This window comes from Haliotis rufescens, unplaced genomic scaffold, assembly GCF_023055435.1.
Source record: "Haliotis rufescens isolate VD_foot unplaced genomic scaffold, xgHalRufe1.0.p SCAF_1, whole genome shotgun sequence".
Lineage (NCBI taxonomy): Eukaryota > Metazoa > Mollusca > Gastropoda > Lepetellida > Haliotidae > Haliotis > Haliotis rufescens.
This window is the reverse complement of record NW_025963779.1, coordinates 17,297,769-17,309,800: the sequence shown is the minus strand read 5'-3', so window position 1 is coordinate 17,309,800 and position 12,032 is coordinate 17,297,769. Positions and strand designations below refer to the sequence as shown.

At 39.1% G+C, this 12,032-nt stretch overlaps 1 protein-coding gene across 1 annotated transcript; it reads left to right on the top strand.

Moving 5' to 3' along the window:
• The first annotated feature begins 1,386 nt into the window (after window positions 1-1,386).
• Window positions 1,387-11,803, top strand: LOC124149803 (biogenesis of lysosome-related organelles complex 1 subunit 5-like). The gene is made up of 5 exons (XM_046521597.2): window positions 1,387-1,519; window positions 4,701-4,783; window positions 5,252-5,381; window positions 9,195-9,268; window positions 10,179-11,803. Exons 1-5 carry the CDS (start codon window positions 1,495-1,497, stop codon window positions 10,350-10,352), a joined length of 486 nt encoding a protein of 161 aa, XP_046377553.2. The 5' UTR covers window positions 1,387-1,494; the 3' UTR covers window positions 10,353-11,803.
• The last annotated feature ends 229 nt before the right edge of the window (window positions 11,804-12,032 follow it).

Below are 12,032 nucleotides of genomic sequence, written 5' to 3'. Positions count from 1 at the left end.
GAAAGAATCTCATGAAAACGAAACATTTACAACACTTTATTAAACAAAACACGTGTCACGATCATCCAACTTTTTTGCAGTCTATATTAGTTGTGCATAGAGTTACTACGACATTACGTAATCGAGTTATATCAATTTGCAATGATCTGAAATGAGAGAACAGGCTTCGCGGAAAGACAAAATCTCACAATCTCATTTTTATTTCACATGTGTGAAGTATTTCGTCAGCGGATCTGTACCCCAAAGAATAAAAAATAACCACCATATTGATTAGAAAATATATTAAGAAACCAAGGCACGCGATGATTGATGACACTTTGCGCTCGTTTTAATTAAGAATCTTACCGATAGTACTGTGGAGCTGTATTCGCTTTGGGCCAACTCCTTTAGTGTTGACACGTCCTCTTTAATTCGTAATAATATCCCTAATGTAAATTGTTTTTCGTTAAGTCTTAATTTTAATATTTTCAGTCATTTTGACTGCAGATTATTTCGGATGTATTTAACATAATGCAGTATTTGTGGAATAAATTATCGCAGAGTTATGATTTATTTGTATTTCAAACTTACCCGCTGGATGCCAGAGGGACATATATGTCCCTCCTCTTCAACCCTCACTTTGAAGCCGAATAACGTTCGAAATACACCACACACACAGATACGCTTAACAGTTTTGAATAATGTGGGACATTCCCTGTTCTGTGATATCATCCACTGGCATTTTAGGCCAAGTAATATTACTGAAAATTAGGTACATCGTAAATGTCGCCATTTTTTGTATTGAATGTATTACGTTATACATAAGCATATAAATCCATTTGATATATATTTATGGCGTTCAGATATAAGGTAGTATTTTGTTCGCTCACAGTTTCTGTAAAACTGCGAAATTAAAAATATCGTCGCGCAGTACTTTTATCGGTGTACGATAAAAAGCGGCGAAATTTGCTGTTTTTCAACGCACTATTTATTCTCGAACAATACTTAGCTGTGTCTTTTTTCAAACCGATTAAATATTTGCAGTTATATTTACACAATCAGGAAACATCTATATCTCTGCGTAATTTTATAGCCGGAGGTAGATCCAGTGCCGCGTGAGTGCAATTCTCTCACAATCTTCACTTTTCAGATCTCGGGAAGATGTGCGTCAGTAAAAACAAACAAACTCGGCATCCAGAGGGTTAAGTTGTTCCAATATACATACTTCGCTTTTTATATGTATAAAATGTTTCGTATGAAAAAGATATATCTTATAAAAGTGTACACTTCTTCATCTAAAATTAACGCTGTACTATCGTATTTGACGTTACATAATGTAACGGAGAGAGAGAGAGAGAGAGAGAGAGAGAGAGAGAAAGAGAGGTCGCAGTTGCCTCCCTTAGGTAACTTTTCTGACAAGAAGGGCAAAAGGGGTGGCAACTTCCTGCTCGTCTGAAAGTCCAAACTATATTGTTGATTTTGTAAAATTACAATAATTTTCTTTACGCCCGAATCATGTCTTGTGAGAATATTTTCAAAGGTAGGTTATTTCCCCTAAAACTAATAATTCGGAGGCAGAGTGTTCGTTATTACATCGCATTGTGATTGTTTTTAGTTCAGCATACTCATCAGATGAATGTCCCCGATCTCATGATGGCGAAGGTATGAGATGTAGTTATCTGCTGGTTATATGAACATTAACTTGTCATTCTGAAAACACAGGTTCGATTCCTCACGTGGGTACCATGTAGCAAGCCCATTTCTCGTGTCCACCAGAACGATTTCATTATTGGAATATTGCCAAAGAATCTCAATCTATATTTCTCTCTTCACGCTCTGGTCATATTGCACAGAAAGGAGCGCCTTTAGAATTCAGCACCACAACTTCTCATAGCACGATCTCTGCCGTACGACACAAGGAACTGTATTCGCCGAGGACTTCTTACCTGTCCGTGTAAATACATCACATACATCAAATGACATGCAATACATCAAATACCGTGTAAATAAACCATATATATTACTACAAAAATCATTCTTATCATTTTTAAAAATAGAGGTGCCTTTTTCGCCCGACACATAGTAGCCGTTTTCGCCAAATGCGGTGCCGTTTTCGCCAGAGAAATCAGTGACATTTGCTGAGGTGCCGTTTTAAACTGCATGACACAAGTCACTAAGACAACCAAACAGTTTTTTGAAAATCCATTACATGCAACTTCGGATTGTTTACCAGACTGCTGACTGTTAGAGCTACGTCCACAATGTTAAACCAGGGAGTCTATGACTAAGGTGAAATTTACCTAGTCTTTCCAGAGACGAAATGGAAAGGTTCCCACAGGGGATGAACACTTTACAAAGGTTATGGGTAGGCATGGTGTCTTGTGACTTTAGTCTATGGACACATACAAGCGATCCCGATGCCTTTTGGCACACTCGTCCTGTTCTTTAATGTATCCCCACGTCACACATTTTTGAGCCTCAACTTATTTTGAGCCCCTTAACAATATGTGGCCTCTCACCTAATGACATAATCAAGGTAGACACTTCAAAGCCCACTGAAGACATTCAAGTGTTCGCCACTTGCTACAGAAGTTATGTTGCGCATTAAGCTACACAAGATAAGATATTCAATAGGTAATGAAAGCATATATACCTCAAAACTTACTTTTCCACTAATGCACAATTTAATCAAACTTGATCTGATGATAATTTTACATTGGAACAATCGTATGTACTGATGTAACAGCTGATGTTTGTTAACTTCCTGTCTGTAATGTCGTATTACTGACCATGTTGTGCATCTATTTTGAACTTGACGGAAATGGAGGGGCTTGATCTCATGTGAAGGTAACAAGATGGTGCCTGAATGACCCGTCTTGCTAGGCAAGGCATTATTGCTTTTGAATTAACAAGACATGGTCATTTGACCATCCAAGTGTTAACAGAAATAAATGTTCTCAGAGGTAAGACTTAATTTTAGTGTGTTGGGATTGTTATTAGACATGGAATGAGAAATACTTCTTAGGGGCTTGCAAACCCATAACGTGAAGATACAAGATGCCTATTGGCGAGGAATGAACCGATATGCCGGGAACCAAAAATGGCTCCAGGTTGATTCCCGAGTTTGCATGAATGACCCAGTTGCTAGGTTGACGTTAGGGGCATTGTTTGCAACAAAATTTCACAAATTACGTCATAGGGTATTGTTAAATGTTTGTGAACTTTATGGTGCTGAATTCTAAAGGTAGGCCCACAAAAAGCCTGCACTTGTAGCAGCTACAAAATTTCTGAATCCTGTGACGGAATTGGAGCCACGGATCTTCTGATCCGAGGTTGGACACCTTGTCCACAGGACCACAAAGGTTAACCCTGTCAGCAAGCTAACACAGTAGGGAGGTCATCTGTTGGATGACTTCACGTCGTGCTACACACAGACACCAGTTGTCGTGTTAGAATTCAGTGCACCTGCGCGCCTGTATTCATATGGATTCAACCTAGATCTGTACATACTTTGCACGAGAATACTCTTATACAAGAATATTATATTTACCTAAATAATCTTTACTGCAATAACTCTTGAGGCAAATGATTTATCAAACTACTTTATTCCAATACATGTGCAATATAATATGAATAATTACATAAAAGACAAATACATGTTATCAAGCCCCATTTGTTTAGATGCCACATAGTGGCGCATCATGCCACTAATTATTCTAATGGATTTTACTGTCTGTCATATATTAGCTAACATGTTGCTTATTCTACTATTTGTCTGAAATGTATGAGGGGAAAGGAAAATTACCTACCGCAATGTAACTCCACTCAACATTTATTATGATGAATAAACAAATCAATGCACAAATGAATCTAATGTTTAACTTGTTTAATCAATCTGAATGGAACCATATTAGGATTTCATAAAATATAGCCCATGAGGATTAATAAATGCACAGTAAAACATGTGGATTGTACAACTTTCAAAAGTCTCTTGACTCAATTTTTGTATTAACGTTCCATGTCAAAACTAAAAATCTATGCGTTACTTTAAGCACATAGATTCATATGCAACAGTGTCGATAATTCCCCCTTCAGAAGTTTGTATACACCACGTTCCTCCATCACCTATTAATATACAGCTTGAAGATCTGGGGTAGAATAGGTCTCAGCAACCCATGCTTGCATTGCTGTAAGACGTAATAGGAATATGTGCACATTAGAAAGCATGACAAATAACACACAAAGGGGATGAGTGATGTAGTATGGTGAATAAACTTTTGAGGTATTGAGTGTGTTCAAAGATTTTAGTGGACACAAACTTGATATTTTTCAGTGATAGAAATTGGCACTAGTCTTCTAGTCCTAGCTGCCCAGTAGTTAAGGTATCATAAGGACTAGTAGAAACTTGCCATTTTTAAGGCTTTTGCTATATGTTATCATTATAACATAAGGACTAATGGATTAAAAATGTTAGTTTCTACTGCTGTTTTTACATGCAACTAAATATTTGAATGCATTTTTCAATAATAGGTTGCAATGGTGCATGTTTTAGATAGCTAGACAATGCTAAATCGAGCTTTGTCTACTACACATATTGGACCTATGTATTCACAGGTGAATGAGGACTGTATCCGTGAACTATTGACAATGCATATGCTATGGAAATTGGAACAACATGTTTTGGTCAATGGTCTGATGCCTTATGATTTGTTCACTTTCAGATGTAACTGCCATACATGCCAGACTATTTCATCACAAGCCAGCTCTCCAGGGTCACATTAACTTCTTTCTAAAGGAATTTGAAGTGAGTAAATTCATATATCATGGTATCCCGATTGCGTGGATTGATGATCATGGTGTCAATCACTGGATTGTCTGTTCCAGACTTGATTATATACAGACTGCCGTCATGCAGCTTGAATATTGCTGAGTGAGGCGTTAAACAACAAACAAACAACAACCAAATGTAACTAAATGCAATAAACCAACAGTTGTTATCCATAAAGTTGTATGTTTTCTAACTTGAATGAATTAAAATACAAATGCCTTATGCAGTCTTACACCAACAGAACATAGTATTTTATATATTATTTTGTTTCAAATAATGCGGACTGCATGTATATATTATGTATTTATTGTTTTTTTTTTGTATAGATGCATGATCTGATGATGTGATACTTCTTGTATTGCAATGCCCTGAATCTTAGTAAGTTGATACCACACTAACCATGCAAATCGAAAGCTGCTGAGATAAGTGAGTGTCATTGTTTAGGAGCGACGGGGTGAGCGTGAGGTGCTGCGGATGAACAGCACCTACAAGAACATGTCCTACATCAGTGAGCAGGGGCTACCCAACAGCACTGAGGCTCTTCACCAGTGCCTGGCCAACCTCAAAGAAAGTGGTAAATAGTTCGGCACTAAGATGCATCCATTCGTGATGTTTACTTCATCTACCAGATTCCTAACTGTGTTTATGTGAACACACAATGCCATTTAGGTCAGATGTAACAAATGTTATATTTGGGATAACACTTTCTTAGTAAAGTACAGATTTTGGTACTTTTTGGGTTGAGTCACATCCGGGATTCGAATCACGCTCCCAGAGAGTACTAAGAAAGTGTTATCCCAAATATAACGTGTTTATGTATTTGGACAGACCAGTTAAGTTTTGTCATAGAAACTATGTAAACAGGGTAAAAAATTTGGCCAGATATGCATAAGTTAACTATTTCTTTGTTTTTTTATTGTTTTTTTTCCCACTTCAACTAATTGGTTAGAATAACTTTATTGAAGACAGCATTATTTCTCTTGGATTGCGACCCGTGAAGATTCCGGGGTAGAATAGGTCTTCAGCAACCAATACTTGCCATAAAAGGCGACTATGCGTGTCATAAATGGCGACTAACAGGATCGGGTGGTCAGGCTTGGTTGATACATGTCATCGATCCCAATTGCGTGGATCGATGCTCATGATGTCAATCACTGGATTGTCTGGTCCAGACTCAATTATTTTACAGACCGCCGTCATATAGCTGGAATATTGCTGAGTGCGACGTTAAACAACAAACAAACAAACAAACTTTTGGATTGCCTTATATTTCTGTTGACATTGGGTGTGGCATCTAATTCAAGGGAGATAACTCGTTTGTTGTAGCTGACAAGAAAAAATATTTGGTTATATCATGTAAACAATATGAGCTTTGATATATTTTCTATGCAAACTAAACGTACATATGAAATATTGTTGGATCAAGGCAAATGCATTTTTGTTAAATAAGGCCCATTGAACATCATAAATATCCCTTGATGCTATCAACAAGTGGTTTGTCTTGTCATGACTGTAATATTGCTTTGTATGATATTCACCATTCTGTTCACTCACTCACTGTGTAGCCGATGACACTGGGCTGTCTGTTCAAGTCTTATATTGTGGATTCTGGCTAAACAAGACTTTGTCAATTCTGGACTACCTTTATGGTTGCAGATATGACTTCCCAACAGGACTTCCTTCACTGATATTGTGGGACAAAGGACCAATTTATCATGCAGTGTTAGAAATTGGCAGTAGTCGTGTAGTCCTTGCCAAACTGCCCAATAGTTAAGGTATCATAAGGGCTTGTCAAAATTTGCCAATTTTACAGCTTCCGCTGTGTGCTATCATTATAAGGACTAGTGGACAAAAATGTAAGTTTCTACTGCTGTCATGTAACTGATGCTCTCTTGTCCAGACATACTTTCCACAAATTTCACTTACACATCCAGTGAGCTGTTCTCATCAATAAACCATTTGTTAGCAATGTCAATTGATACCATGGATGGCCTCGACTCAGCAGCAACACAGCTTTGATGTCAGAGTATACACATATAATCAAACATAAAACCATGTACATGAACAGTATGTATAACTTCATCAGTGCAGTAATCAACGTTATTATCACGATGGCCAGCAAAGCGATGATGCATCAACTGTCACTTGAATCAAAAGTTAAGCTGATTGAAGAATACGAATACGATCCTTACCCTAAACAGAAAGATCCTGCTGCAATGAGACAAACAGGGCCTGACATTTTCATATGCATTTTTGTGCATTAAATACAGTGTTCATATTCAGTGTGAGATACCAAGGGACAACTTATGGTAGAATTGAATTTCTGTCAATAAGGATTGCTGTCTCAACCAGATCTCTGTCCCATGCAAGTTGGGTTTACATAGATTCCACTGTTATGAATTGTTGCAAGAGTTTCCTCTTCATCTGACCTTGGCTATGTTATGGACAACATGGCCTTCTCTGTGCCACTTGGCAAATTACTGTTCTGGTTATTAATACTCCATTCACCTTTTCACATCAAAAGGCAAACTCCTCACAGTGATAGCCTGTTTGCAGAGCTCTCTATTCTATCACTGCCACCATCTATGACCAGTCACAGCTCCCTACTGTGCTAGGCGGCCTACAACCCTGCATGGAGTTGAAAACAAATGCCCGACCGTTAGGTTTCAAACAAGTGATGACTGTCTTGATGCCGATTACTCTTCCTCCAGTTAATTTATTTTGTTTGTTAATTTCGAATTTCTGCTTCATTTCAATTTTCTTGTAATTAGTATAGTGGGAATGTAAGGGAAAGGTTGAGTGCTTTTCCATTGTCTGCAGTCTCACCCAATCTGATATAAGAAAAAAAAGTAAAATTCATTTGGAAAATAATAGATTAATCGAAAACCTTTTCCCAGTTCACTGTAGTGGAGGGTCCGCCCAGAGTGGAAGGTCCGGGGTTTGATCCCTGGCCACGTCATACCAAAAGACGTTAAAAGATGGTACTTCTTGTTACCCTGTCTGGCGTTGGGTATTAAGGGGCTAAAACAAGGACTGGCCGGCGCAGAGTCAGTATTCTGTGTCTGAGTGGGATATTCATATTAATCTGCAACATGGTATCTCAGTGAGCTAGCACTATAAATTGGCATCAGTACGGTTTAGTACAAGCAACCACACACGTGCATGCATGTCGCTATATAAGTGCAATACATTTTGGGTTGGAGAGAAAGTCAAGATTCTTATAATGGCTTCTTGCATACTGGGAACAGAATGTGTTACATGCTAGGAGGGGGCGGTCAGGTAGCCTGGTGGTTAAAGCGTTCGCTCGTCACGCCGAAGACCCGGGTTCGATTCCCGACATGGGTACAATGTGTGAAGCCCATTTCTGGTGTCCCCCGCCGTGATATTGCTGGAATATTGCTAAAACCAAACTCACTCACTCACTCACTCACTCACTCACTCACTCACTCACTCACTCACTCACTCAGATGCTAGGAAGGAGCTTCACCAAAAGGTAGTCAAAGGCAGTTTGCAGTGAAGAGTTATGTCCCTTGTTTGTGCTCTTCGTGCAATAAAATCCCAGCCTGCTCTTTGTGTTGTCTTTGGTCTGTCATTACCATGCCCATGTTCTTGGGTTTCACCTAAGTGGGAAATGACTACAACCGATGTGAGTGAGTGAGTTTGGTTTTACTTCGTTTTTAGCAAAATTCACGGCGGGGCTTCACACATTGTACCCATGTGGGGAATCGAACCCGGGCCTTCGGCGTGACGAGCAAACGCTTTAACCACTAGCCGCCTACCCCACCTCCTAACAACCTGTGTGACAGATGCTGAGATGATATCTCGCTAGTGACCAGGTTATTATTCAGCCTATGGACCAACAATGTTTAGAAGTCTTTACAGTGTTGTCACTACCCCTAGTGTACAGTACATAGTCCCTGTGCACTCAAAAGAACCCACTCATCTCATGGTAGATGACCAGATTGTGGAAATCAAATACGTTCATACACCCGAAACACAAGTGTCTAAACGTGTGTTGTCACCTTGGGCATGTGACTTTGTTCAAATGTGCCGCTGTTCACCCAGCAAAGTATAGGTACCCAATATGTGAGATGGAGGTAAAATCCCTTTAGTTCCCAAGGTAGCTTGGTTTGTATACTCCCCAGGGAGTTGAGAATTATAACTGAATGCATATGGATCCACTGGTTGCGAACAAATAAACCACATTTGAGTAGATACTGGTATCTGGGTGTGGAATATGAATGTATTATATAATAATAATATAATAACATGTGTCGTATTTTACTTATCCCCACAGTTGAGCAGACAAGCCTGTAAATGACCAAATGTTCAAAGCAGCATTGCCCACAGCTCGCTCACTCTGACATTTATCTGATGATGGTTTCAGTGAGCTCCGCCACGGCCCAGTGCCAGGAGATCTGTGACCGGGAAGGCAAGACCTGCACACAGGGGGAGGAGAAGGTAGGTTCAGTCAGACATATGTCAAATATGTCAGTGGCTGTGTCATTCTGTCACTTTTAGATTTCAAATTTTCTGAAACTGTTATGTTATTTAATATTGTTTGTGATAATTTAAATGAGGAAATCAGTATTATCCTCATTAGGACGAGATCAGAACAGTGTGAGACATAGAGTCCCATTACAGCCATGAGACAACTTGGTTCATGCTTTTTGACAAATTGATCTGACCTGAATGTCTTGTTTCCAGGGTCATAAAGATTGGTACTCTTTTATGGAAACCTTTCAATGACTGGCCAATTATACTCAGCATTGTATTCTTTTTCAACTACTAAGGTCGTTATTCAGCACCCATTCCATTAGCTGCTTAATTTCAAAATATTTGTTAGATACATGTAATGTAGATGTTGTAGTGGTAGTTGTGAGTGAGTGAGTGAGTTGGGTTTAACGCCACTTTTAACAGTATTCCAGTTATATCACGGCATGTCAGCTTAATGTGGGAGGAAAGCCCGAAGTGATGCAGGTCTCAGACGTTTACCACTTCGGTGAAACCCAGGAGCAAGGGTATGTTGCTGACAAACCTAGAAACATAATTTGGGCGAACTAGGATTCGAACCCACAATCATAGGTTTCTGGCGTGTCCAAGGGACGCAACTCTGCACAGCGAATTGCGGCGCTTTAGAGGACTGGGCCACCCGTGCCCCCCAGTGGTAGTTGTGATACTGTTGTGTGCAAGAAGGGAATTCCTTTGTGAGGTGTCACATGTTAAAGTAGGTCTTCCAGCCTTTGAGTAACACTCTTGTCTTCCTTTATCTGTTTTCTGTAATAACAAATTCTATTCAATTAGTTTTCAATCGAAGATGTTTTGCAACTATTAACCACTGGCGGCTGAAAATACTTACTTTCATTGACAGCCAAATTCCTTGTCAACTGAGCGAGAACGTCGAGCCAAGGAATGGAATGATTTCATAGGCCTGCAGTGTGAACGGAGTGCCACTGTGGACGAGGAGTACACAAGTCAGATCGAGGCTCTACGCAGTCATTACAGTGACCTGGAGAACAAGCTCAGGTCCAAGGTGGTGCTGTGATGACCAGTGGTCAGTGTAGCAGATGTTGGACTCTGTGTTTGATTCCAGTGATGTTTGATGTGAATGTTCCATTTGTTGAGAGACACATAATTCATTTTGCTTATGAAATATATGGTTAATACTTTGTTTGTATACACCACATTTCTCCATCATCATGTGAATACATGTGGCCATGTGGTTGTCATTTCTAAGCAACAAGGCCTGGTTGCAGAAGAAGGAAGACAAGCAGCGATGGTTCAGACCCACTAAAGCTCACATTATATAATATTTCTCAGGCAACATTACCATAGCCTCCACACAATACTTCATGTTCAGTGTATAGCAACCTTGGGTTTGCACAAAGTTTATGCATGGAACTTGATGGGATGGAGTTTATCATCCAAAACTGGTTCCCACAGTAGGTATGGCTAGTTGGTAGGTGAGATCAAGCGTTATCTACATTGTAGATATTGCTGCAATGAAATTGCATCACAATGCTTTGCAGACCATTGTGACTTTATTGGTTACCATGACGTCACAATCAGATGACATCACTAATGGCTTTGCTACTGAAGCTGTTAGCAGTACCTTAACACTTAACTTATCATTGTCTACAAACTGAAAAAGTTGGAAGAATGATGTTAGATGATAAATAAAATCTCACCCTCATGTCTTTTAATATCAAATATATCAACAATCATTGATATATTTGATATCAAAAGACACGAGGGTGAGATTCTCTATTCCTTGAGTTGCACATCATGATACATGGCCTCATTTCATTAATTCATTAAAAATATACATTACACCGCATTGCAGATGGAAAGGGAGGAATGTGGTGTGTACAACCCCATGAAGTATTGATGGTGTGTGAAATGTAACCTCCAGAAGGACTGACATCACATAATGAGATTGTCATGTTCTTTCAGTGCTCTGCTGAACAAAGCTTGCTTGTTATTACCTTTGATTACGACAGTGATATATAAATGATAGTCCAGTTAAATGCACTAGACTCCACACAAAAATATGGGCATGATTTATTACCCGTTAAAGGATCAGTGCATATCATCTTGCATCCTCAGCTCCCTGGGGAGTATACATTGATCAGATGATAAAAATATTAGGTTATGTGTTGCATTTCTCAAGAAAGTCATGTATTTATTTTCACCTGAAATGACATGTTTATTAATCATGAGATATCAATATCGACCCTTCTGGACGATTACGCCTGGGAATGTCGATATATGCACAAAAATTCAGGAAAGGTAAGATGTATCATGAGATTACAGGGCACACACCATGGTTTTCCTGGATGACTTGTGTTGATGGCATGAGGTTGTAACACCTTCAGGTAATGCATCTGAACACCAGATGGAACAGTGTTTTGTACATAGGGAGTTGTGCAATATACATTCCACAATATCAAAATATGTATATTTTTGTATTTTATTTTCAATAAATTGTCATCAGTTGTCATTTTCATGTTGTCTGTATAAGGGTTTCACCTAGCCTATGAAAAGTGGGAGTCATGTGTGGGTGACTCGCTGCATATTGTATTATGAGTCATGAGCTCAACTTAAAGATTCCTGCATAAGTTTTTGCTTGTTAGAAATTGTCATGTTCAGCAGGAAGTTATTTTTATTTCTACCTCCAAGGTTTCAGGGGATCATGCGTTGCCCAGTAGTTTAAGGCAGAGTGCAG

Excerpts from the sequence above, each read along its gene's own strand:
- LOC124149803 (XM_046521597.2), top strand. The coding sequence starts at position 1,495 with ATGTCTTGTGAGAATATTTTCAAAG. Across the intron at positions 1,520-4,700 it reads TTGTGAGAATATTTTCAAAG|ATGTAACTGCCATACATGCC; the intron begins GTAGGTTATTTC and ends GTTCACTTTCAG. Across the intron at positions 9,269-10,178 it reads GCACACAGGGGGAGGAGAAG|CCAAATTCCTTGTCAACTGA; the intron begins GTAGGTTCAGTC and ends TTTCATTGACAG.